This window comes from Paramormyrops kingsleyae, unplaced genomic scaffold (assembly GCF_048594095.1).
Source record: "Paramormyrops kingsleyae isolate MSU_618 unplaced genomic scaffold, PKINGS_0.4 ups30, whole genome shotgun sequence".
NCBI lineage: Eukaryota > Metazoa > Chordata > Actinopteri > Osteoglossiformes > Mormyridae > Paramormyrops > Paramormyrops kingsleyae.
This window is the reverse complement of record NW_027325968.1, coordinates 393,766-420,994: the sequence shown is the minus strand read 5'-3', so window position 1 is coordinate 420,994 and position 27,229 is coordinate 393,766. Positions and strand designations below refer to the sequence as shown.

Genomic DNA, 27,229 nt, shown 5'->3' with positions numbered 1-27,229 from the left:
AGGCCTTAGGGTTAGGTCAGGGGCATAATTGGGCCCTAGGCAGGAATGGCCTTAGGGTCAAAGGTTAAGTTTAGGGCCTAGGGGTGGTTTAGGCCATATTACTTTAACTAAATTTTGGTTGGCCGTGATCTGTCCAACAATAAGGCTCAAGATCAGGCTCCTACACGTGTTTCAGGTTGCCACACCTTCATCAGGGAACCGGCAAAAAATTATTTGGCCAAGATAGGCCTCGAGGCTGGCGGTACAGGCGCTGAGAGGATTAAGTGCAATGACCCAGATGGCACTGGCAGGGTAGGTTTGAGGGTATGGGGCAAGCCCCAAAGTCTGTGCACGAAGGCAACAGTTAGGCGCGGGCCTATCTGGGTCGATCCCCCCAGTCCATGACCCCAGCCTTCCCACAAATCGGGGTAATCCATAATTGCCCTCTGAAATTTAAACATCCCCTCTCCAAATTTGTTTTCAGGGAATGGCGACAGCGAGGACAAGACGACTCCAGGTAAGTATCACCGCACCAAGCAGCAGCCCCGGAGGGACCTTTGGAGCAGCGACGCCACCAACAGGTAAGTATTGCCGTATCCAGTGACCATACATCAGGTTCACTTATGTCCAAATGACCTTATATCAGGGTACATAATTGCCTTTAACTGCCCTCTCCTTTTCAGGGACTTACGTGGCTCCCCCTAGCGTACTTCCTGTGGTATGGCCGCGAACTCCTCGGGCCCCCCGGAGGGTTAGGGTTAGGGTTAGGGTTAGGGTTAGGGTTAGGGTTAGGGGGTTAGGGGGTTAGGGTTAGGGTTAGGGTTAGGGGGTTAGGGGGTTAGGGTTAGGGTTAGGGTTAGGGTTAGGACTATGTTCATCATTGCGGAAACTTTAAAATGGGCCGGAATAGGCAGTTTGGAAGGAATTCCAGGGAATTAATCCCTTTCCATCATTTGCATTGCTCAGTCAATGGCCGCTTGGAACATGTTAGTACCACATTCCCAACCTCATCGTAATGGCGTTTTTGTCCACCAGGTGGCACAGTGATGCCTTTTTGAGTTCAAAAACATGATCTCACATTCCAAAAAACGCTCTCCCAAATGCTCAGGGTAAGGAGCATGTATGCAATTCAATGTTCATTTTCTAATTGGAGGACAATCCAAAATCGAGATCTGGATATACAGTTTATGGAATTTTTCATTCCAGAAATATGATCTTAATTCCAAAAAACGCTCTCCCAAATGCTCAGGGTTAGGAGCATGTATGCAATTAAATGTTCATTATCTAGTTGTAGTGACAATCTAAAATTAAGTTCTGGAAATTTAGCTTATGTAATATTTCATTACAGAAGTATGATCTTAATTGCAAGAAGCGTTCTCCCAAATGAATATGGTAGTTTTCTGATGTCCAAATCGCTGTTAATTTGCTAATTGCAGTGATCATTACAAAAGAGATCTGAGAGTCCAAGACAGACATTGTTCACATGAATCGGGATCAACAGCAGCCCGCCTATGTTCCGCAAATCACTGCCAATGCAGCAAAGATGGTGATGTTTCAGTGTTTGTTTTTTGTGGGTGAGATGGTCAAAGGTCATTCTCTATGGCAAATATTTTTCCCGAAACAGTCAATATGTCATTTGACACCCCATAACTTCATGTAGGAGTGACGAATGAAGGTGGTTCAAAGTGTTTCTGACACTAGACAGGCTGCTCCTTAATAAAGTTTATAAATTTCTGTTACGACTATGCCTCCTTTATTTGAAACTAGCAGGTATTCCATAATGAGTGGCTGCAATGCAATATGTAGGCCTAGATGTAGGTATAAACTTGTTTGCCAAGTTTCATAACTGTAGCCCCAACCTCTGACCTGCAGTGACTTTTGAATCTGCCTAGGTCGCCAATGTTAAGTGAATGGAGGCACCCCACCTGTCATTTGAGAGGCCATAACTACATGTAGGAGTGGCCTAGGAAGACGGTTCAAAGTGTTCCTGAAACTAGACTGTCTGCTCTTGAATCACATCTATACATGTCTGTTAAGATTATGCCTCTTTCATTTGAAACCAGCTGGATTTTTGTCATAAGTGGCTGCAATGCAGTATGTAGGCCGCGCCATTCCAAATAAAAAAATATTATTCTCTAGTCGGTCCATTGAGATGCATTGGGGGCAATTCCAGAGAAATAATATTATTCTCTAAATCTAAACTGATTGGGGCAGGCCCACCTATCATTTGTCAGGTGATATTTCTATGTGGCATAGAGATAGTGGCCTGAAAATCAGTGGTCACACATTAGACATATGTCAGAACATGTATGTAAAGTTTCATGAGTGCAGCCCTCAACAAAGAGCTGCAGTGGCCATTTGAATTTGCTAAAGTCACAGATGCAAGACAATGGGGAGATGATTACCTTTATTTTTCACACAACATTAGGGGGGGTCACGGCTGAACCATACGAGCTAGGGGTCTGAAATTTGGCATGCATTAACTACTTATTGGTATGAACAAGTGTGCAAAGTCTCAAAGAGGCAAGCCTTTCACAACATCTTTGGTGTAATTTAAAATTTTTAATGTAAGGAAATTTTAGGCCTCAGATGTACCCTCTCGTTGTGTTCCAGTCAAACTTGACTGTTTTAAAAGTCTTATCTCTGAATAATGTTGTTAGCTTGATCAGACTGACTTCTAATTGCATGACTTTGTCTAGAAGAGGATTTCTACAGACAAAATAAATACTATAATTTTACATAATTTGTTTTGTGTTTTATTAAACTCTTGCATACTATTAGTGTAGTGGTCAGAAATGGGCAGAATGGAGGAGACAACAATTAGTGCAAAAAAACTTTCCCACGGGAACAACACCTATGTTGGCAGTTCACACAGAAAGTTGCAACAGTGTTTCAATGACATTGAACTTTTCCCGTATATTAAGCTCAGGGGGGCCTCACAGCTGAACGGTACCAGCTAGGGGTTTGAAATTTGGCATGCTAGGTCTAGTCACATATGGAAACAAATGTGCCACAGCTCATGGGTGTACACCTCACAATATATGATTATTTAAAATAATAAGTCACCAATGCAAGTCAATGGGGAGCTGTTTAAGTGCCTATGTAAGTGAATGGAAGCACCCCACCTGTAATTTGACAGCCCATAACTCCATGAAGATGTGACGTATTAGGATGTTTCAAAGTGTTTCTGAAACTAGACAAGCTGCTGCTTAATTCCATCTATACATGTCTGTTAAGATTATGCCTCTTTCATTTGAAACCAGCTGGATTTTTGTCATAAGTGGCTGCAATGCAGTATGTAGGCCGCGCCGTTCCAAATAAAAAATATTATTCTCTAGTCGGTCCATTGAGATGCATTGGGAGCCATTCCAGAGAAAAAATATTATTCTCTAAATCTTAACTGATCGGGGCAGGCCCACCTATCATTTGTCAGGTGATATTTCTATGTGGCGTAGAGACAGTGGCCTGAAAATCAGTGGTCACACATTAGACATATGTCAGAACATGTATGTAAAGTTTCATGAGTGCAGCCCTCAACAAAGAGCTGCAGTGGCCTTTTGAATTTGCTAAAGTCACAGATGCAAGACAATGGGGAGATGATTGACTTTATTTTTCACACAACATTAGGGGGGGTCACGGCTGAACCGTGCCAGCTGGGGGTCTGAAATTTGTCGTGCTTTAACTACTTATTGGTATGAACAAGTGTACATAGTCTCATGGAGGCATGCCTTTCACATCATCTTTGGTGTAACTTTAAGTTTATAATTACTGGATATTATATGCCTCATATTAAGCTCAGGGGGGCCTCACAGCTGAACCATACCAGCTAGGGGTCTGACATTTGGTTTACATGAACTAGATGTAGGTATAAACTAGTTTGCCAAGTTTCATAACCGTAGCCCCGACCTCTGACCTGCAGTGACCTTTTGAATATGCCAAGGTCGCCAATGTTAAGTGAATGGAGGCACCCCACCTGTCATTTGAGAGGCCATAACTCCATGTAGGAGTGGCCTAGGAAGATGGTTCAAAGTGTTCCTGAAACTAGACTGTCTGTTCTTCAATCTCATCTATACATGTCTGTTAAGATTATGCCTCCTTCATTTAAAACCAGCTGGATTTTTATCATAAGTGGCTGCAATGCAGTATGTAGGCCACGTCGTTCCAAATAAAAAATATTATTCTCTAGTCGGTCCATTGAGATTCATTGGGAGCCATTCCAGAGAAAAAAAAATTATTCTCTAATTTCAGCACAGCCACAGATTAAGCCACAAAGACCATAGAGGCCAAAAAGACGATTTTCCAATTCCAAGAAGTGTTCTCCCGAATGGATAGGGTAAGGAGCACTTATGTAATTCAGTGTTAATTTTCTAATGGGAGTGACGATCCAAAATCGAGATCTGGAAGTTCAGCTTATGTAATCTTTTGTTCCACAAGTATGATCTTAATTCCAAGAAGCGGTCTCCCAAATGGGTACGGTTAGGACTTTGTTCGTCATTGTGGAATCTTTAAAATGGGCCGGAATATGGAGTTCGGAAGGGATTCCAAGGAATTCATCCCATTCCATCACTTGCATTGCTCAGTCAATGGCCGCTTGGAATGTGTTAGGACCACATTCCCAACCTGTGGCAATCCAAAATTGAGCTCTGGAAGTTCAGCTTATGTAATCCTTTGTTCCACAGGTATGATCTTAATTCCAAGAAGCGTTCTCCCAAATGTCTATGGTAGTTTTCTGATATCCAAATCGTTGTTAATTTGCTAATTGATTGATTGATTGATTGATTGATGAAACCCTTTATTGCTATTGCAATACACCATGTCACTGGTCACAAGTACCAGCGAAAAAACTGGCCATCAACCTGACCATACGTATGCAAACATCACATACACAAATATGGGGTAGACAGGTCAGGAAGACAGGGGACTATAGGAAAACTCAGAGAAACAAGATTACGTGAGGAGAGTGGAGGTGAATAAAAAAAACAGCCCCCAGACTGTACTCCAGTAGGGAGTACAATATAGGAACAGAAAAAAACACCTCAGCAATAAGCACATAGTCACCACATCTCACAACAGGGGAGGGGAATGGGGAGGTGGAGGTAGTCCAGCATAGACAAACAGCCGTCCGGTCCTGCAGCCAACGGCGCTGTACAAGGACCCGCTCGTTCACGCTGGGGGTATGAAGCGGCGAAGGCGTGGGATGGGGGTAGGGTGTCCTTGTGGTTGGGGGAGAGGAATGCAAGAGAGTCTCACTGCCTTGTTCTTCAGGGGGAGTTGTTGAGCTCAGCAGCGGCCTTGACCAAGGCCCGTGCTGATTAGGGGGGAGCCAAAAGCAGATAGAATGGGGTTGTTTGGGTTTTCAGGCGAGAAACTGTAATTTCGCAGCTCCTCTAATGTCCATGCTGGTCTCCGCCATCCAAAATCCTTTGCAGAGCCGTGAGCCTCTCCATGATGTTATCAAATCTGCGGTCATTAGACACAGTGATGTTATCCAGTTTGCGATCTAAAGCCATAGTCTGGGCGCCAACAGCTCTGCCAAGTCCGTCAATCATCCCGGCCAGCCTAGTTGGGCTTTGAGCGGCTGTCACCGTTTTCTTCAATTTCCGATAAGTCAGGGCAATGCCTAATCCAATCAGCATCAGACCTGTAATCATGGTTCCGAATAGGTAAATGTCTTCGATGTCCTCCACGGAAAGAGCTGCCAGACACACGACCCTCCACTTCTCCCATCCGTCCATCGTGTAGCCAGCTGCGTATGTTCCTGCAGGACAGTCAGGTTCCCCCAGACCTGTGCTTCTCTTCGAGAAGATGGTGTCAATTGCGTGGAGAGACCAGTTGATCAAATCCATAATTTCCTTAGTTTTGAAGAGCAGGGCTGAGAGAGTCTCTCAAGTATAGACAGTAGACTAGACGAGACGAGAGGAGAAAGCAGGGAAGATAAAGGGAGGGAGAGGGAGAGAAGTGTGTCCGCCTCCGCTGAGAGCTAGCAAAAATGATCATTGCAGTGATCATTCCAAAAGAGATCTGAGAGTCCAAGACAGACATTCTTCACATGAATCGGGATCAGCGTGAACTGTACCAGCTAGCAGTCTATAATTTGGCATGATTTAACTACTTATGGGTATGAACAAGTGTGCAAAGTCTCAGGGAGGCACGACTTCCACACCATCTTTGGTGAAATTTTAAATTTATAATTACAGGATATTATATGCCTCATATTAAGCTCAGGGGGGCCTCACAGCTGAACGGTACCAGCTAGGGGTTTGAAATTTGGCATGCTAGGTCTAGTCACATATGGAAACAAATGTGCCACAGCTCATGGGTGTACACCTCACAATATATGATTATTTAAAATAATAAGTCACCAATGCAAGTCAATGGGGAGCTGTTTAAGTGCCTATGTAAGTGAATGGAAGCACCCCACCTGTAATTTGACAGCCCATAACTCCATGAAGATGTGACGTATTTGGATGCTTCAAAGTGTTTCTGAAACTAGACAAGCTGCTGCTTAATTCCATCTATACATGTCTGTTAAGATTATGCCTCTTTCATTTGAAACCAGCTGGATTTTTGTCATAAGTGGCTGCAATGCAGTATGTAGGCCGCGCCGTTCCAAATAAAAAATATTATTCTCTAGTCGGTCCATTGAGATGCATTGGGAGCCATTCCAGAGAAAAAATATTATTCTCTAAATCTAAACTGATTGGGGCAGGCCCACCTATCATTTGTCAGGTGATATTTCTATGTGGCGTAGAGATAGTGGCCTCAAAATCAGTGGTCACACATTAGACATATGTCAGAACATGTATGTAAAGTTTCATGAGTGCAGCCCTCAACAAAGAGCTGCAGTGGCCTTTTGAATTTGCTATAGTCACAGATGCAAGACAATGCGGAGATGATTGACTTTATTTTTCAAACAACATTAGGGGGGGTCACGGCTGAACCGTGCCAGCTGGGGGTCTGAAATTTGTCGTGCTTTAACTACTTATTGGTATGAACAAGTGTACATAGTCTCATGGAGGCATGCCTTTCACATCATCTTTGGTGTAACTTTAAGTTTATAATTACTGGATATTATATGCCTCATATTAAGCTCAGGGGGGCCTCACAGCTGAACCATACCAGCTAGGTGTCTGACATTTGGTTTACATGAACTAGATGTAAGTATAAACTAGTTTGCCAAGTTTCATAACTGTAGCCCCGACCTCTGACCTGCAGTGACCTTTTGAATATGCCAAGGTCGCCAATGTTAAGTGAATGGAGGCACCCCACCTGTCATTTGAGAGGCCATAACTCCATGTAGGAGTGGCCTAGGAAGATGGTTCAAAGTGTTCCTGAAACTAGTCTGTCTGCTCTTGAATCCCATCTACACATGTCTGTTAAGATTATGCCTCTTTCATTTGAAACCAGCTGGATTTTTGTCATAAGAGCTCATGCAAGACAATGCGGAGATGATTGACTTTATTTTTCAAACAACATTAGGGGGGGTCACGGCTGAACCGTGCCAGCTGCGGGTCTGAAATTTGTCATGCTTTAACTACTTATTGTTATGAAAAAGTGTACATAGTCTCATGGAGGCATGCCTTTCACATCATCGTTGGTGTAACTTTAAGTTTATAATTACTGGATATTATATGCCTCATATTAAGCTCAGGGGGGCCTCACAGCTGAACCATACCAGCTAGGTGTCTGACATTTGGTTTACATGAACTAGATGTAAGTATAAACTAGTTTGCCAAGTTTCATAACTGTAGCCCCGACCTCTGACCTGCAGTGACCTTTTGAATATGCCAAGGTCGCCAATGTTAAGTGAATGGAGGCACCCCACCTGTCATTTGAGAGGCCATAACTCCATGTAGGAGTGGCTTAGGAAGATGGTTCAAAGTGTTCCTGAAACTAGACTGTCTGCTCTTGAATCTCATCTATACATGTCTGTTAAGATTATGCCTCCTTCATTTGACACCAGCTGGATTTTTGTCATAAGTGGCTGCAATGCAGTATGTAGGCCGCGCCGTTCCAAATAAAAAATATTATTCTCTAGTCGGTCCATTGAGATGCATTGGGAGCCATTCCAGAATAAAAATATTATTCTCTAAATCTAAACTGATTGGGGCAGGCCCACCTATCATTTGTCAGGTGATATTTCTATGTGGCGTAGAGATAGTGGCCTGACAATCAGTGGTCACACATTGGACTTATGTCAGAACATGTATGTAAAGTGAATGGAAGCTCCCCACATGTCATTTGACAGCCCATAACTCCATGTAGAAGTGACGTATGAGGATGGTTCAAAGTGTTCCTGAAACTAGACTGTCTGCTGCTTAATCCCATCTATACATGTGTCTTTCATTTGAAACCAACTGGATTTTTGTCATAAGTGGCTGCAATGCAGTTTGTAGGCCTCACAGCTAAACTGTACTAGCTAGGGGTCTGAAATTTGGTATGCTAGTGTAACCCCTCATGTGTCTGCGTTGTGGTTTTCACTCAAAGAACGAAGGGACGTGGGGCCATGCAGCGGTTTTATTCACCTGGCACAAATAACACAAGGTTGGGAGTCCGCAGGGCGGCACAGCTTGAAATATATAAGCAATGCGCTGGCTTAATCTCCAAAACTGTGTCATATTTATCAATAAAATAAAATACAAAATGAACATAGGAAAGTACATGATATGTACCTGGCACAAATAACACAAGGTTGGGAGTCCGCAGGGTGGCACAGCTTGAAATATATAAGCAATGCTAGTATGGGGAGAGACGGAATGTTAGCTATCTTCACGTGCGGTTTCAAAACTGCGACAAAAATCCATTCAAAACTACATAAACAACAACATAAAGTACACCGACAACATCTACAAGGAGGGAGATGCAATCTCTATCAATCAGTATTGATTTGAAATGTTCACTGGAGCATACATCGGAGCGCTGTTGACATAGAACTTACCGCTGGCTTAATCTCCAAAACTGTGAGAGAGCCAAGCAGTTCTACCTAAGCTACCACTAGAGGCCAGTATTTAACCACTATACGATTAGTATATATGGGAAAAGCTGGCTCACACAGGAGTGCAAGTGGAAACAGCAAAATGTACACTGTTACACTAGAAATAGTCACATATGGAAACAAGTGTGCTACAGCTCATGGGTGTACACTTCACAATACATGATTATTTAAAATGATAATAGTCACCAATGCAAGTCAATGGGGAGCTGTTCAAGTGCCTATGTAAGTGAATGGAAGCTCCCCACATGTCATTTGACAGCCCATAACTCCATGTAGAAGTGACGTATGAGGATGGTTCAAAGTGTTTATAAAACTAGACAGGTACCTGCTTAATTCCATCTATACATGTCTGTTAAGATTATGCCTCCTGCATTTAAAACCAGCTGGATTTTTGTCATAAGTGGCTGCAATGCAGTATGTAGGCCGCGCCGTTCCAAATAAAAAATATTATTCTCTAGTCGGTCCATTGAGATGCATTGGGAGCCATTCCAGAGAAAAAATATTATTCTCTAAATCTAAACTGATTGAGGCAGGCCCACCTATCATTTGTCAGGTGATATTTCTATGTGTCGTAGAGATATTGGCCTGAAAATCAGTGGTCACACATTAGACATATGTCAGAACATGTATGTAAAGTTTCATGAGTGTAGCTCTCAACAAAGAGCTGCAGTGGCCTTTTGAATTTGCTAAAGTCACAGATGCAAGACAATGGGGAGATGATTGACTTTATTTTTCACACAACATTAGGGGGGGTCACGGCTGAACCGTGCCACCTGCGGGTCTGAAATTTGTCATGCTTTAACTACTTATTGTTATGAAAAAGTGTACATAGTCTCATGGAGGCATGCCTTTCACATCATCGTTGGTGTAACTTTAAGTTTATAATTACTGGATATTATATGCCTCATATTAAGCTCAGGGGGGCCTCACAGCTGAACCATACCAGCTAGGTGTCTGACATTTGGTTTACATGAACTAGATGTAGGTATAAACTAGTTTGCCAAGTTTCATAACTGTAGTCCCGACCTTTTGAATCTGCCAAGGTCGCCAATGTTAAGTGAATGGAGGCACCCCACCTGTCATTTGAGAGGCCATAACTCCATGTAGGAGTGGCCTAGGAAGATGGTTCAAAGTGTTCCTGAAATTAGACTGTCTGCTCTTGAATCGCATCTATACATGTCTGTTAAGATTATGTCTCTTTCATTTGAAACCAGCTGGATTTTTGTCATAAGTAGCTGCAATGGAGTATGTAGGCCGCGCCATTCCAAATAAAAAATATTATTCTCTAGTCGGTCCATTGAGATGCATTGGGAGCCATTCCAGAGAAAAAATATTATTCTCTAAATCTTAACTGATTGGGGCAGGCCCACCTATCATTTGTCAGGTGATTTTTCTATGTGGCGTAGAGATAGTGGCCTGAAAATCAGTGGTCACACATTAGACAAATGTCAGAACATGTATGTAAAGTTTCATGAGTGCAGCCCTCAACAAAGAGCTGCAGTGGCCTTTTGAATTTGCTAAAGTCACAGATGCAAGACAATGGGGAGATGATTGACTATTTTTCACACAACATTAGGGGGGGTCACAGCTGAACCGTGCCAGCTGGGGGTCTGAAATTTGTCATGCTTTAACTACTTATTGGTATGAACAAGTGTACATAGTCTCATGGAGGCATGCCTTTCACATCATCTTTGGTGTAACTTTAAGTTTATAATTACTGTATATTATATGCCTCATATTAAACTCAGGGGGGCCTCACAGCTGAACCATACCAGCTAGGGGTCTGAAATTTGGGTTACATCAACTAGATGTAGGTGTAAACAAGCTTGCCAAGTTTCATAACTGTAGCCCCTACCTCTGACCTGCAGTGACCTTTTGAATCTGCCATGGTCGCCAATGTTAAGTGAATGGAGGCACCGCACCGGTCATTTGAGAGGCCATAACTCCATGTAGGAGTGGCCTAGGAAGATGGTTCAAAGTGTTCCTGAAACTAGACTGTCTGCTCTTGAATCACATCCATACATGTCTGTTAAGATTATGTCTTTTTCATTTGAAACCAGCTGGATTTTTGTCATAAGTGGCTGCAATGCAGTATGTAGGCCGCGCCATTCCAAATAAAAAATATTATTCTCTAGTCGGTCCATTGAGATGCATTGGGAGCCATTCCAGAGAAAAAATATTATTCTCTAAATCTTAACTGATTGGGGCAGGCCCACCTATCATTTGTCAGGTGGTATTTCTATGTGGCGTAGAGATAGTGGCCTGAAAATCAGTGGTCACACATTAGACAAATGTCAGAACATGTATGTAAAGTTTCATGAGTGCAGCCCTCAACAAACAGCTGCAGTGGCCTTTTGAATTTGCTAAAGTCACAGATGCAAGACAATGGGGAGATGATTGACTATTTTTCACACAACATTAGGGGGGGTCACAGCTGAACCGTGCCAGCTGGGGGTCTGAAATTTGTCATGCTTTAACTACTTATTGGTATGAACAAGTGTACATAGTCTCATGGAGGCATGCCTTTCACATCATCTTTGGTGTAACTTTAAGTTTATAATTACTGTATATTATATGCCTCATTTTAAGCTCAGGGGGGCCTCACAGCTGAACCATACCAGCTAGGGGTCTGAAAGTTGGGTTACATCAACTAGATGTAGGTGTAAACAAGCTTGCCAAGTTTCATAACTGTAGCCCCTACCTCTGACCTGCAGTGACCTTTTGAATCTGCCATGGTCGCCAATGTTAAGTGAATGGAGGCACCCCACCGGTCATTTGAGAGGCCATAACTCCATGTAGGAGTGGCCTAGGAAGATGGTTCAAAGTGTTCCTGAAACTAGACTGTCTGCTCTTGAATCACATCCATACATGTCTGTTAAGATTATGTCTCTTTCATTTGATACCAGCTGGATTTTTGTCATAAGTGGCTGCAATGCAGTATGTAGGCCGCGCCATTCCAAATAAAAAATATTATTCTCTAGTCGGTCCATTGAGATGCATTGGGAGCCATTCCAGAGAAATAATATTATTCTCTAAATCTTAACTGATTGGGGCAGGCCCACCTATCATTTGTCAGGTGATATTTCTATGTGGCGTAGAGATAGTGGCCTGAAAATCAGTGGTCACACATTAGACAAATGTCAGAACATGTATGTAAAGTTTCATGAGTGCAGCCCTCAACAAAGAGCTGCAGTGGCCTTTTGAATTTGCTAAAGTCACAGATGCAAGACAATGGGGAGATGATTGACTATTTTTCACACAACATTAGGGGGGGTCACAGCTGAACCGTGCCAGCTGGGGGTCTGAAATTTGTCATGCTTTAACTACTTATTGGTATGAACAAGTGTACATAGTCTCATGGAGGCATGCCTTTCACATCATCTTTGGTGTAACTTTAAGTTTATAATTACTGGATATTATATGCCTCATATTAAGCTCAGGGGGGCCTCACAGCTGAACCATACCAGCTAGGGGTCTGAAATTTGGGTTACATGAACTAGATGTAGGTATAAACTAGTTTGCCAAGTTTCATAACTGTAGCCCCGACCTCTGACCTGCAGTGACCTTTTGAATCTGCCAAGGTCGCCAATGTTAAGTGAATGGAGGCACCCCAGCTGTCATTTGAGAGGCCATAACTCCATGTAGGAGTGGCCTAGGAAGATGGTTCAAAGTGTTCCTGAAACTAGACTGTCTGCTCTTGAATCACATCCATACATGTCTGTTAAGATTATGTCTTTTTCATTTGAAACCAGCTGGATTTTTGTCATAAGTGGCTGCAATGCAGTATGTAGGCCGCGCCATTCCAAATAAAAAATATTATTCTCTAGTCGGTCCATTGAGATGCATTGGGAGCCATTCCAGAGAAAAAATATTATTCTCTAAATCTTAACTGATTGGGGCAGGCCCACCTATCATTTGTCAGGTGATATTTCTATGTGGCGTAGAGATAGTGGCCTGAAAAGCAGTGGTCACACATTAGACATATGTCAGAACATGTATGTAAAGTTTCATGAGTGCAGCCCTCAACAAAGAGCTGCAGTGGCCATTTGAATTTGCTAAAGTCACAGATGCAAGACAATGGGGAGATGATTGACTATTTTTCACACAACATTAGGGGGGGTCACAGCTGAACCGTGCCAGCTGGGGGTCTGAAATTTGTCATGCTTTAACTACTTATTGGTATGAACAAGTGTACATAGTCTCATGGAGGCATGCCTTTCACATCATCTTTGGTGTAACTTTAAGTTTATAATTACTGGATATTATATGCCTCATATTAAGCTCAGGGGGGCCTCACAGCTGAACCATACCAGCTAGGGGTCTGAAATTTGGGTTACATGAACTAGATGTAGGTATAAACTAGTTTGCCAAGTTTCATAACTGTAGCCCCGACCTCTGACCTGCAGTGACCTTTTGAATCTGCCATGGTCGCCAATGTTAAGTTAATGGAGGCACCCCACCTGTCATTTGAGAGGCCATAACTCCATGTAGGAGTGGCCTAGGAAGATGGTTCAAAGTGTTCCTGAAACTAGACTGTCTGCTCTTGAATCACATCCATACATGTCTGTTAAGATTATGTCTTTTTCATTTGAAACCAGCTGGATTTTTGTCATAAGTGGCTGCAATGCAGTATGTAGGCCGCGCCATTCCAAATAAAAAATATTATTCTCTAGTCGGTCCATTGAGATGCATTGGGAGCCATTCCAGAGAAAAAATATTATTCTCTAAATCTTAACTGATTGGGGCAGGCCCACCTATCATTTGTCAGGTGATATTTCTATGTGGCGTAGAGATAGTGGCCTGAAAATCAGTGGTCACACATTAGACAAATGTCAGAACATGTATGTAAAGTTTCATGAGTGCAGCCCTCAACAAAGAGCTGCAGTGGCCTTTTGAATTTGCTAAAGTCACAGATGCAAGACAATGGGGAGATGATTGACTATTTTTCACACAACATTAGGGGGGGTCACAGCTGAACCGTGCCAGCTGGGGGTCTGAAATTTGTCTTGCTTTAACTACTTATTGGTATGAACAAGTGTACATAGTCTCATGGAGGCATGCCTTTCACATCATCTTTGGTGTAACTTTAAGTTTATAATTACTGGATATTATATGCCTCATATTAAGCTCAGGGGGGTTAGGGTTAGGGTTAGGGTTAGGGTTAGGGTTAGGGTTAGGGCTATGTTCATCATTGCGGAAACTTTAAAATGGGCCGGAATAGGCAGTTTGGAAGGAATTCCAGGGAATTAATCCCTTTCCATCATTTGCATTGCTCAGTCAATGGCCGCTTGGAACATGTTAGTACCACATTCCCAACCTCATCGTAATGGCGTTTTTGTCCACCAGGTGGCACAGTGATGCCTTTTTGAGTTCAAAAACATGATCTCACATTCCAAAAAACGCTCTCCCAAATGCTCAGGGTAAGGAGCATGTATGCAATTCAATGTTCATTTTCTAATTGGAGGACAATCCAAAATCGAGATCTGGATATACAGCTTATGGAATTTTTCATTCCAGAAATATGATCTTAATTCCAAAAAACGCTCTCCCAAATGCTCAGGGTTAGGAGCATGTATGCAATTAAATGTTCATTATCTAGTTGTAGTGACAATCTAAAATTAAGTTCTGGAAATTTAGCTTATGTAATCTTTCATTACAGAAGTATGATCTTAATTGCAAGAAGCGTTCTCCCAAATGGATTTGGTAGTTTTCTGATGTCCAAATCGCTGTTAATTTGCTAATTGCAGTGATCATTACAAAAGAGATCTGAGAGTCCAAGACAGACATTGTTCACATGAATCGGGATCAACAGCAACCCGCCTATGTTCCGCAAATCACTGCCAATGCAGGAAAGATGGTGATGTTTCAGTGTTTGTTTTTTGTGGGTGAGATGGTCAAAGGTCATTCTCTATGGCAAATATTTTTCCCTAAACAGTCAATATGTCATTTGACACCCCATAACTTCATGTAGGAGTGACGTATGAAGGTGGTTCAAAGTGTTTCTGACACTAGACAGGCTGCTCCTTAATAAAGTTTATAAATTTCTGTTACAATTATGCCTCCTTTATTTGAAACTAGCAGTTATTCCATAATGAGTGGCTGCAATGCAATATGTAGGCCTAGATGTAGGTATAAACAAGTTTGCAAAGTTTCATAACTGTAGCCCCAACCTCTGACCTGCAGTGACCTATTGAATCTGCCAAGGTCGCCAATGTTAAGTGAATGGAGGCACCCCACCTGTCATTTGAGAGGCCATAACTCCATGTAGGAGTGGCCTAGGAAGATGGTTTAAAGTGTTCCTGAAACTAGACTGTCTGCTGCTTAATCCCATCTATACATGCCTCTTTCATTTGAAACCAGCTGGATTTTTGTCATAAGAGGCTGCAATGCAGTATGTAGGCCGCGCCGTTCCAAATAAAAATATTATTCTCTAGTCGGTCCATTGAGATGCATTGGGAGCCATTACATAGAAAATATATTATTCTGTAAATCTAAACTGATTGTGGCAGGCCCACCCATCATTTGCCAGGTGATATTTCTATGTGGCATAGAGATGGTGGCCTGAAAATCAGTGGTCACACATGAGACATATGTCAGAACATGTATGCAAAGTTTCATCAGTGCAGCCCTCAACAAATAGCTGCAGTGACCTTTTGAATTTCCTAAAGTCACAGATGCAAGACAATGGGGAGATGATTGACTTTATTTTTCAAAAAACATTAGGGGGTGTCACAGCTGACCCGTACTAGCTGGACGTCTGAAATTTGTCGTGCTTTAACTACTTATTGGTATGAACAAGTGTACATAGTCTCATGGAGGCATGCCTTTCACATCATCTTTGGTGTAACTTTAAGTTTATAATTACTGGATATTATATGCCTCATATTAAGCTCAGGGGGGCCTCACAGCTGAACCATACCAGCTAGGGGTCTGACATTTGGTTTACATGAACTAGATGTAGGTATAAACTAGTTTGCCAAGTTTCATAACCGTAGCCCCGACCTCTGACCTGCAGTGACCTTTTGAATATGCCAAGGTCGCCAATGTTAAGTGAATGGAGGCACCCCACCTGTCATTTGAGAGGCCATAACTCCATGTAGGAGTGGCCTAGGAAGATGGTTCAAAGTGTTCCTGAAACTAGACTGTCTGTTCTTCAATCTCATCTATACATGTCTGTTAACATTATGCCTCCTTCATTTAAAACCAGCTGGATTTTTATCATAAGTGGCTGCAATGCAGTATGTAGGCCACGTCGTTCCAAATAAAAAATATTATTCTCTAGTCGGTCCATTGAGATTCATTGGGAGCCATTCCAGAGAAAAAAAAATTATTCTCTAATTTCAGCACAGCCACAGATTAAGCCACAAAGACCATAGAGGCCAAAAAGACGATTTTCCAATTCCAAGAAGTGTTCTCCCGAATGGATAGGGTAAGGAGCACTTATGTAATTCAGTGTTAATTTTCTAATGGGAGTGACGATCCAAAATCGAGATCTGGAAGTTCAGCTTATGTAATCTTTTGTTCCACAAGTATGATCTTAATTCCAAGAAGCGGTCTCCCAAATGGGTACGGTTCGGACTTTGTTCGTCATTGTGGAATCTTTAAAATGGGCCGGAATATGGAGTTCGGAAGGGATTCCAAGGAATTCATCCCATTCCATCACTTGCATTGCTCAGTCAATGGCCGCTTGGAATGTGTTAGGACCACATTCCCAACCTGTGGCAATCCAAAATTGAGCTCTGGAAGTTCAGCTTATGTAATCCTTTGTTCCACAGGTATGATCTTAATTCCAAGAAGCGTTCTCCCAAATGTCTATGGTAGTTTTCTGATATCCAAATCGTTGTTAATTTGCTAATTGATTGATTGATTGATTGATTGATGAAACCCTTTATTGCTATTGCAATACACCATGTCACTGGTCACAAGTACCAGCGAAAAAACTGGCCATCAACCTGACCATACGTATGCAAACATCACATACACAAATATGGGGTAGACAGGTCAGGAAGACAGGGGACAATAGGAAAACTCAGAGAAACAAGATTACGTGAGGAGAGTGGAGGTGAATAAAAAAAACAGCCCCCAGACTGTACTCCAGTAGGGAGTACAATATAGGAACAGAAAAAAACACCTCAGCAATAAGCACATAGTCACCACATCTCACAACAGGGGAGGGGAATGGGGAGGTGGAGGTAGTCCAGCATAGACAAACAGCCGTCCGGTCCTGCAGCCAACGGCGCTGTACAAGGACCCGCTCGTTCACGCTGGGGGTATGAAGCGGCGAAGGCGTGGGATGGGGGTAGGGTGTCCTTGTGGTTGGGGGAGAGGAATGCAAGAGAGTCTCACTGCCTTGTTCTTCAGGGGGAGTTGTTGAGCTCAGCAGCGGCCTTGACCAAGGCCCGTGCTGATTAGGGGGGAGCCAAAAGCAGATAGAATGGGGTTGTTTGGGTTTTCAGGCGAGAAACTGTAATTTCGCAGCTCCTCTAATGTCCATGCTGGTCATGCAGGATTTTTATCATAAGTGGCTGCAATGCAGTATGTAGGCCACGTCGTTCCAAATAAAAAATATTATTCTCTAGTCGGTCCATTGAGATTCATTGGGAGCCATTCCAGAGAAAAAAAAATTATTCTCTAATTTCAGCACAGCCACAGATTAAGCCACAAAGACCATAGAGGCCAAAAAGACGATTTTCCAATTCCAAGAAGTGTTCTCCCGAATGGATAGGGTAAGGAGCACTTATGTAATTCAGTGTTAATTTTCTAATGGGAGTGACGATCCAAAATCGAGATCTGGAAGTTCAGCTTATGTAATCTTTTGTTCCACAAGTATGATCTTAATTCCAAGAAGCGGTCTCCCAAATGGGTACGGTTAGGACTTTGTTCGTCATTGTGGAATCTTTAAAATGGGCCGGAATATGGAGTTCGGAAGGGATTCCAAGGAATTCATCCCATTCCATCACTTGCATTGCTCAGTCAATGGCCGCTTGGAATGTGTTAGGACCACATTCCCAACCTGTGACAATCCAAAATTGAGCTCTGGAAGTTCAGCTTATGTAATCTTTTGTTCCACAAGTATGATCTTAATTCCAAGAAGCGGTCTCCCAAATGGGTACGGTTAGGACTTTGTTCGTCATTGTGGAATCTTTAAAATGGGCCGGAATATGGAGTTCGGAAGGGATTCCAAGGAATTCATCCCATTCCATCACTTGCATTGCTCAGTCAATGGCCGCTTGGAATGTGTTAGGACCACATTCCCAACCTGTGGCAATCCAAAATTGAGCTCTGGAAGTTCAGCTTATGTAATCCTTTGTTCCACAGGTATGATCTTAATTCCAAGAAGCGTTCTCCCAAATGTCTATGGTAGTTTTCTGATATCCAAATCGTTGTTAATTTGCTAATTGATTGATTGATTGATTGATTGATGAAACCCTTTATTGCTATTGCAATACACCATGTCACTGGTCACAAGTACCAGCAAAAAAACTGGCCATCAACCTGACCATACGTATGCAAACATCACATACACAAATATGGGGTAGACAGGTCAGGAAGACAGGGGACTATAGGAAAACTCAGAGAAACAAGATTACGTGAGGAGAGTGGAGGTGAATAAAAAAAACAGCCCCCAGACTGTACTCCAGTAGGGAGTACAATATAGGAACAGAAAAAAACACCTCAGCAATAAGCACATAGTCACCACATCTCACAACAGGGGAGGGGAATGGGGAGGTGGAGGTAGTCCAGCATAGACAAACAGCCGTCCGGTCCTGCAGCCAACGGCGCTGTACAAGGACCCGCTCGTTCACGCTGGGGGTATGAAGCGGCGAAGGCGTGGGATGGGGGTAGGGTGTCCTTGTGGTTGGGGGAGAGGAATGCAAGAGAGTCTCACTGCCTTGTTCTTCAGGGGGAGTTGTTGAGCTCAGCAGCGGCCTTGACCAAGGCCCGTGCTGATTAGGGGGGAGCCAAAAGCAGATAGAATGGGGTTGTTTGGGTTTTCAGGCGAGAAACTGTAATTTCGCAGCTCCTCTAATGTCCATGCTGGTCTCCGCCATCCAAAATCCTTTGCAGAGCCGTGAGCCTCTCCATGATGTTAGCAAATCTGCGGTCATTAGACACAGTGATGTTATCCAGTTTGCGATCTAAAGCCATAGTCTGGGCGCCAACAGCTCTGCCAAGTCCGTCAATCATCCCGGCCAGCCTAGTTGGGCTTTGAGCGGCTGTCACCGTTTTCTTCAATTTCCGATAAGTCAGGGCAATGCCTAATCCAATCAGCATCAGACCTGTAATCATGGTTCCGAATAGGTAAATGTCTTCGATGTCCTCCACGGAAAGAGCTGCCAGACACACGACCCTCCACTTCTCCCATCCGTCCATCGTGTAGCCAGCTGCGTATGTTCCTGCAGGACAGTCAGGTTCCCCCAGACCTGTGCTTCTCTTCGAGAAGATGGTGTCAATTGCGTGGAGAGACCAGTTGATCAAATCCATAATTTCCTTAGTTTTGAAGAGCAGGGCTGAGAGAGTCTCTCAAGTATAGACAGTAGACTAGACGAGACGAGAGGAGAAAGCAGGGAAGATAAAGGGAGGGAGAGGGAGAGAAGTGTGTCCGCCTCCGCTGAGAGCTAGCAAAAATGATCATTGCAGTGATCATTCCAAAAGAGATCTGAGAGTCCAAGACAGACATTCTTCACATGAATCGGGATCAGCGTGAACTGTACCAGCTAGCAGTCTATAATTTGGCATGATTTAACTACTTATGGGTATGAACAAGTGTGCAAAGTCTCAGGGAGGCACGACTTCCACACCATCTTTGGTGTAATTTTAAATTTATAATTACAGGATATTATATGCCTCATATTAAGCTCAGGGGGGCCTCACAGCTGAACGGTACCAGCTAGGGGTTTGAAATTTGGCATGCTAGGTCTAGTCACATATGGAAACAAATGTGCCACAGCTCATGGGTGTACACCTCACAATATATGATTATTTAAAATAATAAGTCACCAATGCAAGTCAATGGGGAGCTGTTTAAGTGCCTATGTAAGTGAATGGAAGCACCCCACCTGTAATTTGACAGCCCATAACTCCATGAAGATGTGACGTATTAGGATGCTTCAAAGTGTTTCTGAAACTAGACAAGCTGCTGCTTAATTCCATCTATACATGTCTGTTAAGATTATGCCTCTTTCATTTGAAACCAGCTGGATTTTTGTCATAAGTGGCTGCAATGCAGTATGTAGGCCGCGCCGTTCCAAATAAAAAATATTATTCTCTAGTCGGTCCATTGAGATGCATTGGGAGCCATTCCAGAGAAAAAATATTATTCTCTAAATCTAAACTGATTGGGGCAGGCCCACCTATCATTTGTCAGGTGATATTTCTATGTGGCGTAGAGATAGTGGCCTCAAAATCAGTGGTCACACATTAGACATATGTCAGAACATGTATGTAAAGTTTCATGAGTGCAGCCCTCAACAAAGAGCTGCAGTGGCCTTTTGAATTTGCTATAGTCACAGATGCAAGACAATGCGGAGATGATTGACTTTATTTTTCAAACAACATTAGGGGGGGTCACGGCTGAACCGTGCCAGCTGGGGGTCTGAAATTTGTCGTGCTTTAACTACTTATTGGTATGAACAAGTGTACATAGTCTCATGGAGGCATGCCTTTCACATCATCTTTGGTGTAACTTTAAGTTTATAATTACTGGATATTATATGCCTCATATTAAGCTCAGGGGGGCCTCACAGCTGAACCATACCAGCTAGGTGTCTGACATTTGGTTTACATGAACTAGATGTAAGTATAAACTAGTTTGCCAAGTTTCATAACTGTAGCCCCGACCTCTGACCTGCAGTGACCTTTTGAATATGCCAAGGTCGCCAATGTTAAGTGAATGGAGGCACCCCACCTGTCATTTGAGAGGCCATAACTCCATGTAGGAGTGGCCTAGGAAGATGGTTCAAAGTGTTCCTGAAACTAGTCTGTCTGCTCTTGAATCCCATCTACACATGTCTGTTAAGATTATGCCTCTTTCATTTGAAACCAGCTGGATTTTTGTCATAAGAGCTCATGCAAGACAATGCGGAGATGATTGACTTTATTTTTCAAACAACATTAGGGGGGGTCACGGCTGAACCGTGCCAGCTGCGGGTCTGAAATTTGTCATGCTTTAACTACTTATTGTTATGAAAAAGTGTACATAGTCTCATGGAGGCATGCCTTTCACATCATCGTTGGTGTAACTTTAAGTTTATAATTACTGGATATTATATGCCTCATATTAAGCTCAGGGGGGCCTCACAGCTGAACCATACCAGCTAGGTGTCTGACATTTGGTTTACATGAACTAGATGTAAGTATAAACTAGTTTGCCAAGTTTCATAACTGTAGCCCCGACCTCTGACCTGCAGTGACCTTTTGAATATGCCAAGGTCGCCAATGTTAAGTGAATGGAGGCACCCCACCTGTCATTTGAGAGGCCATAACTCCATGTAGGAGTGGCTTAGGAAGATGGTTCAAAGTGTTCCTGAAACTAGACTGTCTGCTCTTGAATCTCATCTATACATGTCTGTTAAGATTATGCCTCCTTCATTTGACACCAGCTGGATTTTTGTCATAAGTGGCTGCAATGCAGTATGTAGGCCGCGCCGTTCCAAATAAAAAATATTATTCTCTAGTCGGTCCATTGAGATGCATTGGGAGCCATTCCAGAGAAAAAATATTATTCTCTAAATCTAAACTGATTGGGGCAGGCCCACCTATCATTTGTCAGGTGATATTTCTATGTGGCGTAGAGATAGTGGCCTGACAATCAGTGGTCACACATTAGACTTATGTCAGAACATGTATGTAAAGTGAATGGAAGCTCCCCACATGTCATTTGACAGCCCATAACTCCATGTAGAAGTGACGTATGAGGATGGTTCAAAGTGTTCCTGAAACTAGACTGTCTGCTGCTTAATCCCATCTATACATGTGTCTTTCATTTGAAACCAACTGGATTTTTGTCATAAGTGGCTGCAATGCAGTTTGTAGGCCTCACAGCTAAACTGTACTAGCTAGGGGTCTGAAATTTGGTATGCTAGTGTAACCCCTCATGTGTCTGCGTTGTGGTTTTCACTCAAAGAACGAAGGGACGTGGGGCCATGCAGCGGTTTTATTCACCTGGCACAAATAACACAAGGTTGGGAGTCCGCAGGGCGGCACAGCTTGAAATATATAAGCAATGCGCTGGCTTAATCTCCAAAACTGTGTCATATTTATGAATAAAATAAAATACAAAATGAACATAGGAAAGTACATGATATGTACCTGGCACAAATAACACAAGGTTGGGAGTCCGCAGGGTGGCACAGCTTGAAATATATAAGCAATGCTAGTATGGGGAGAGACGGAATGTTAGCTATCTTCACGTGCGGTTTCAAAACTGCGACAAAAATCCATTCAAAACTACATAAACAACAACATAAAGTACACCGACAACATCTACAAGGAGGGAGATGCAATCTCTATCAATCAGTATTGATTTGAAATGTTCACTGGAGCATACATCGGAGCGCTGTTGACATAGAACTTACCGCTGGCTTAATCTCCAAAACTGTGAGAGAGCCAAGCAGTTCTACCTAAGCTACCACTAGAGGCCAGTATTTAACCACTATACGATTAGTATATATGGGAAAAGCTGGCTCACACAGGAGTGCAAGTGGAAACAGCAAAATGTACACTGTTACACTAGAAATAGTCACATATGGAAACAAGTGTGCTACAGCTCATGGGTGTACACTTCACAATACATGATTATTTAAAATGATAATAGTCACCAATGCAAGTCAATGGGGAGCTGTTCAAGTGCCTATGTAAGTGAATGGAAGCTCCCCACATGTCATTTGACAGCCCATAACTCCATGTAGAAGTGACGTATGAGGATGGTTCAAAGTGTTTATAAAACTAGACAGGTACCTGCTTAATTCCATCTATACATGTCTGTTAAGATTATGCCTCCTGCATTTAAAACCAGCTGGATTTTTGTCATAAGTGGCTGCAATGCAGTATGTAGGCCGCGCCGTTCCAAATAAAAAATATTATTCTCTAGTCGGTCCATTGAGATGCATTGGGAGCCATTCCAGAGAAAAAATATTATTCTCTAAATCTAAACTGATTGAGGCAGGCCCACCTATCATTTGTCAGGTGATATTTCTATGTGTCGTAGAGATATTGGCCTGAAAATCAGTGGTCACACATTAGACATATGTCAGAACATGTATGTAAAGTTTCATGAGTGTAGCTCTCAACAAAGAGCTGCAGTGGCCTTTTGAATTTGCTAAAGTCACAGATGCAAGACAATGGGGAGATGATTGACTTTATTTTTCACACAACATTAGGGGGGGTCACGGCTGAACCGTGCCACCTGCGGGTCTGAAATTTGTCATGCTTTAACTACTTATTGTTATGAAAAAGTGTACATAGTCTCATGGAGGCATGCCTTTCACATCATCGTTGGTGTAACTTTAAGTTTATAATTACTGGATATTATATGCCTCATATTAAGCTCAGGGGGGCCTCACAGCTGAACCATACCAGCTAGGTGTCTGACATTTGGTTTACATGAACTAGATGTAGGTATAAACTAGTTTGCCAAGTTTCATAACTGTAGTCCCGACCTTTTGAATCTGCCAAGGTCGCCAATGTTAAGTGAATGGAGGCACCCCACCTGTCATTTGAGAGGCCATAACTCCATGTAGGAGTGGCCTAGGAAGATGGTTCAAAGTGTTCCTGAAATTAGACTGTCTGCTCTTGAATCGCATCTATACATGTCTGTTAAGATTATGTCTCTTTCATTTGAAACCAGCTGGATTTTTGTCATAAGTAGCTGCAATGGAGTATGTAGGCCGCGCCATTCCAAATAAAAAATATTATTCTCTAGTCGGTCCATTGAGATGCATTGGGAGCCATTCCAGAGAAAAAATATTATTCTCTAAATCTTAACTGATTGGGGCAGGCCCACCTATCATTTGTCAGGTGATTTTTCTATGTGGCGTAGAGATAGTGGCCTGAAAATCAGTGGTCACACATTAGACAAATGTCAGAACATGTATGTAAAGTTTCATGAGTGCAGCCCTCAACAAAGAGCTGCAGTGGCCTTTTGAATTTGCTAAAGTCACAGATGCAAGACAATGGGGAGATGATTGACTATTTTTCACACAACATTAGGGGGGGTCACAGCTGAACCGTGCCAGCTGGGGGTCTGAAATTTGTCATGCTTTAACTACTTATTGGTATGAACAAGTGTACATAGTCTCATGGAGGCATGCCTTTCACATCATCTTTGGTGTAACTTTAAGTTTATAATTACTGTATATTATATGCCTCATATTAAACTCAGGGGGGCCTCACAGCTGAACCATACCAGCTAGGGGTCTGAAATTTGGGTTACATCAACTAGATGTAGGTGTAAACAAGCTTGCCAAGTTTCATAACTGTAGCCCCTACCTCTGACCTGCAGTGACCTTTTGAATCTGCCATGGTCGCCAATGTTAAGTGAATGGAGGCACCGCACCGGTCATTTGAGAGGCCATAACTCCATGTAGGAGTGGCCTAGGAAGATGGTTCAAAGTGTTCCTGAAACTAGACTGTCTGCTCTTGAATCACATCCATACATGTCTGTTAAGATTATGTCTCTTTCATTTGACACCAGCTGGATTTTTGTCATAAGTGGCTGCAATGCAGTATGTAGGCCGCGCCATTCCAAATAAAAAATATTATTCTCTAGTCGGTCCATTGAGATGCATTGGGAGCCATTCCAGAGAAAAAATATTATTCTCTAAATCTTAACTGATTGGGGCAGGCCCACCTATCATTTGTCAGGTGATATTTCTATGTGGCGTAGAGATAGTGGCCTGAAAATCAGTGGTCACACATTAGACAAATGTCAGAACATGTATGTAAAGTTTCATGAGTGCAGCCCTCAACAAAGAGCTGCAGTGGCCTTTTGAATTTGCTAAAGTCACAGATGCAAGACAATGGGGAGATGATTGACTATTTTTCACACAACATTAGGGGGGGTCACAGCTGAACCGTGCCAGCTGGGGGTCTGAAATTTGTCATGCTTTAACTACTTATTGGTATGAACAAGTGTACATAGTCTCATGGAGGCATGCCTTTCACATCATCTTTGGTGTGACTTTAAGTTTATAATTACTGTATATTATATGCCTCATATTAAGCTCAGGGGGGCCTCACAGCTGAACCATACCAGCTAGGGGTCTGAAATTTGGGTTACATCAACTAGATGTAGGTATAAACTAGTTTGCCAAGTTTCATAACTGTAGCCCCGACCTCTGACCTGCAGTGACCTTTTGAATCTGCCATGGTCGCCAATGTTAAGTGAATGGAGGCACCCCACCTGTCATTTGAGAGGCCATAACTCCATGTAGGAGTGGCCTAGGAAGATGGTTCAAAGTGTTCCTGAAACTAGACTGTCTGCTCTTGAATCACATCCATACATGTCTGTTAAGATTATGTCTTTTTCATTTGAAACCAGCTGGATTTTTGTCATAAGTGGCTGCAATGCAGTATGTAGGCCGCGCCATTCCAAATAAAAAATATTATTCTCTAGTCGGTCCATTGAGATGCATTGGGAGCCATTCCAGAGAAAAAATATTATTCTCTAAATCTTAACTGATTGGGGCAGGCCCACCTATCATTTGTCAGGTGGTATTTCTATGTGGCGTAGAGATAGTGGCCTGAAAATCAGTGGTCACACATTAGACAAATGTCAGAACATGTATGTAAAGTTTCATGAGTGCAGCCCTCAACAAAGAGCTGCAGTGGCCTTTTGAATTTGCTAAAGTCACAGATGCAAGACAATGGGGAGATGATTGACTATTTTTCACACAACATTAGGGGGGGTCACAGCTGAACCGTGCCAGCTGGGGGTCTGAAATTTGTCATGCTTTAACTACTTATTGGTATGAACAAGTGTACATAGTCTCATGGAGGCATGCCTTTCACATCATCTTTGGTGTAACTTTAAGTTTATAATTACTGTATATTATATGCCTCATTTTAAGCTCAGGGGGGCCTCACAGCTGAACCATACCAGCTAGGGGTCTGAAAGTTGGGTTACATCAACTAGATGTAGGTGTAAACAAGCTTGCCAAGTTTCATAACTGTAGCCCCTACCTCTGACCTGCAGTGACCTTTTGAATCTGCCATGGTCGCCAATGTTAAGTGAATGGAGGCACCCCACCGGTCATTTGAGAGGCCATAACTCCATGTAGGAGTGGCCTAGGAAGATGGTTCAAAGTGTTCCTGAAACTAGACTGTCTGCTCTTGAATCACATCCATACATGTCTGTTAAGATTATGTCTCTTTCATTTGATACCAGCTGGATTTTTGTCATAAGTGGCTGCAATGCAGTATGTAGGCCGCGCCATTCCAAATAAAAAATATTATTCTCTAGTCGGTCCATTGAGATGCATTGGGAGCCATTCCAGAGAAATAATATTATTCTCTAAATCTTAACTGATTGGGGCAGGCCCACCTATCATTTGTCAGGTGATATTTCTATGTGGCGTAGAGATAGTGGCCTGAAAATCAGTGGTCACACATTAGACAAATGTCAGAACATGTATGTAAAGTTTCATGAGTGCAGCCCTCAACAAAGAGCTGCAGTGGCCTTTTGAATTTGCTAAAGTCACAGATGCAAGACAATGGGGAGATGATTGACTATTTTTCACACAACATTAGGGGGGGTCACAGCTGAACCGTGCCAGCTGGGGGTCTGAAATTTGTCATGCTTTAACTACTTATTGGTATGAACAAGTGTACATAGTCTCATGGAGGCATGCCTTTCACATCATCTTTGGTGTAACTTTAAGTTTATAATTACTGTATATTATATGCCTCATTTTAAGCTCAGGGGGGCCTCACAGCTGAACCATACCAGCTAGGGGTCTGAAAGTTGGGTTACATCAACTAGATGTAGGTGTAAACAAGCTTGCCAAGTTTCATAACTGTAGCCCCTACCTCTGACCTGCAGTGACCTTTTGAATCTGCCATGGTCGCCAATGTTAAGTGAATGGAGGCACCCCACCGGTCATTTGAGAGGCCATAACTCCATGTAGGAGTGGCCTAGGAAGATGGTTCAAAGTGTTCCTGAAACTAGACTGTCTGCTCTTGAATCACATCCATACATGTCTGTTAAGATTATGTCTCTTTCATTTGATACCAGCTGGATTTTTGTCATAAGTGGCT

General features: G+C 42.7%; 1 protein-coding gene across 7 annotated transcripts in view; it reads left to right on the top strand.

The window, feature by feature from the left end:
- LOC140584042 (uncharacterized) overlaps nucleotides 1–27,229 on the top strand; it is a 271,564-nt gene that overhangs the window by 63,739 nt on the left and 180,596 nt on the right. The window contains exon 12 of one of the 7 annotated variants that reach the window (XM_072707988.1): nucleotides 1,872–2,035. The exons of 4 other annotated variants lie outside the window; for them this stretch is intronic. In XM_072707988.1, coding sequence (XP_072564089.1) covers nucleotides 1,872–1,935 — 64 coding nt within the window. In that variant the 3' untranslated portion in view covers nucleotides 1,936–2,035. Of the gene's footprint in view, nucleotides 1–1,871; nucleotides 2,036–27,229 lie in introns of those variants that run through there. 2 more of the 7 variants (XM_072707989.1, XM_072707991.1) reach the window with 2 other exon arrangements.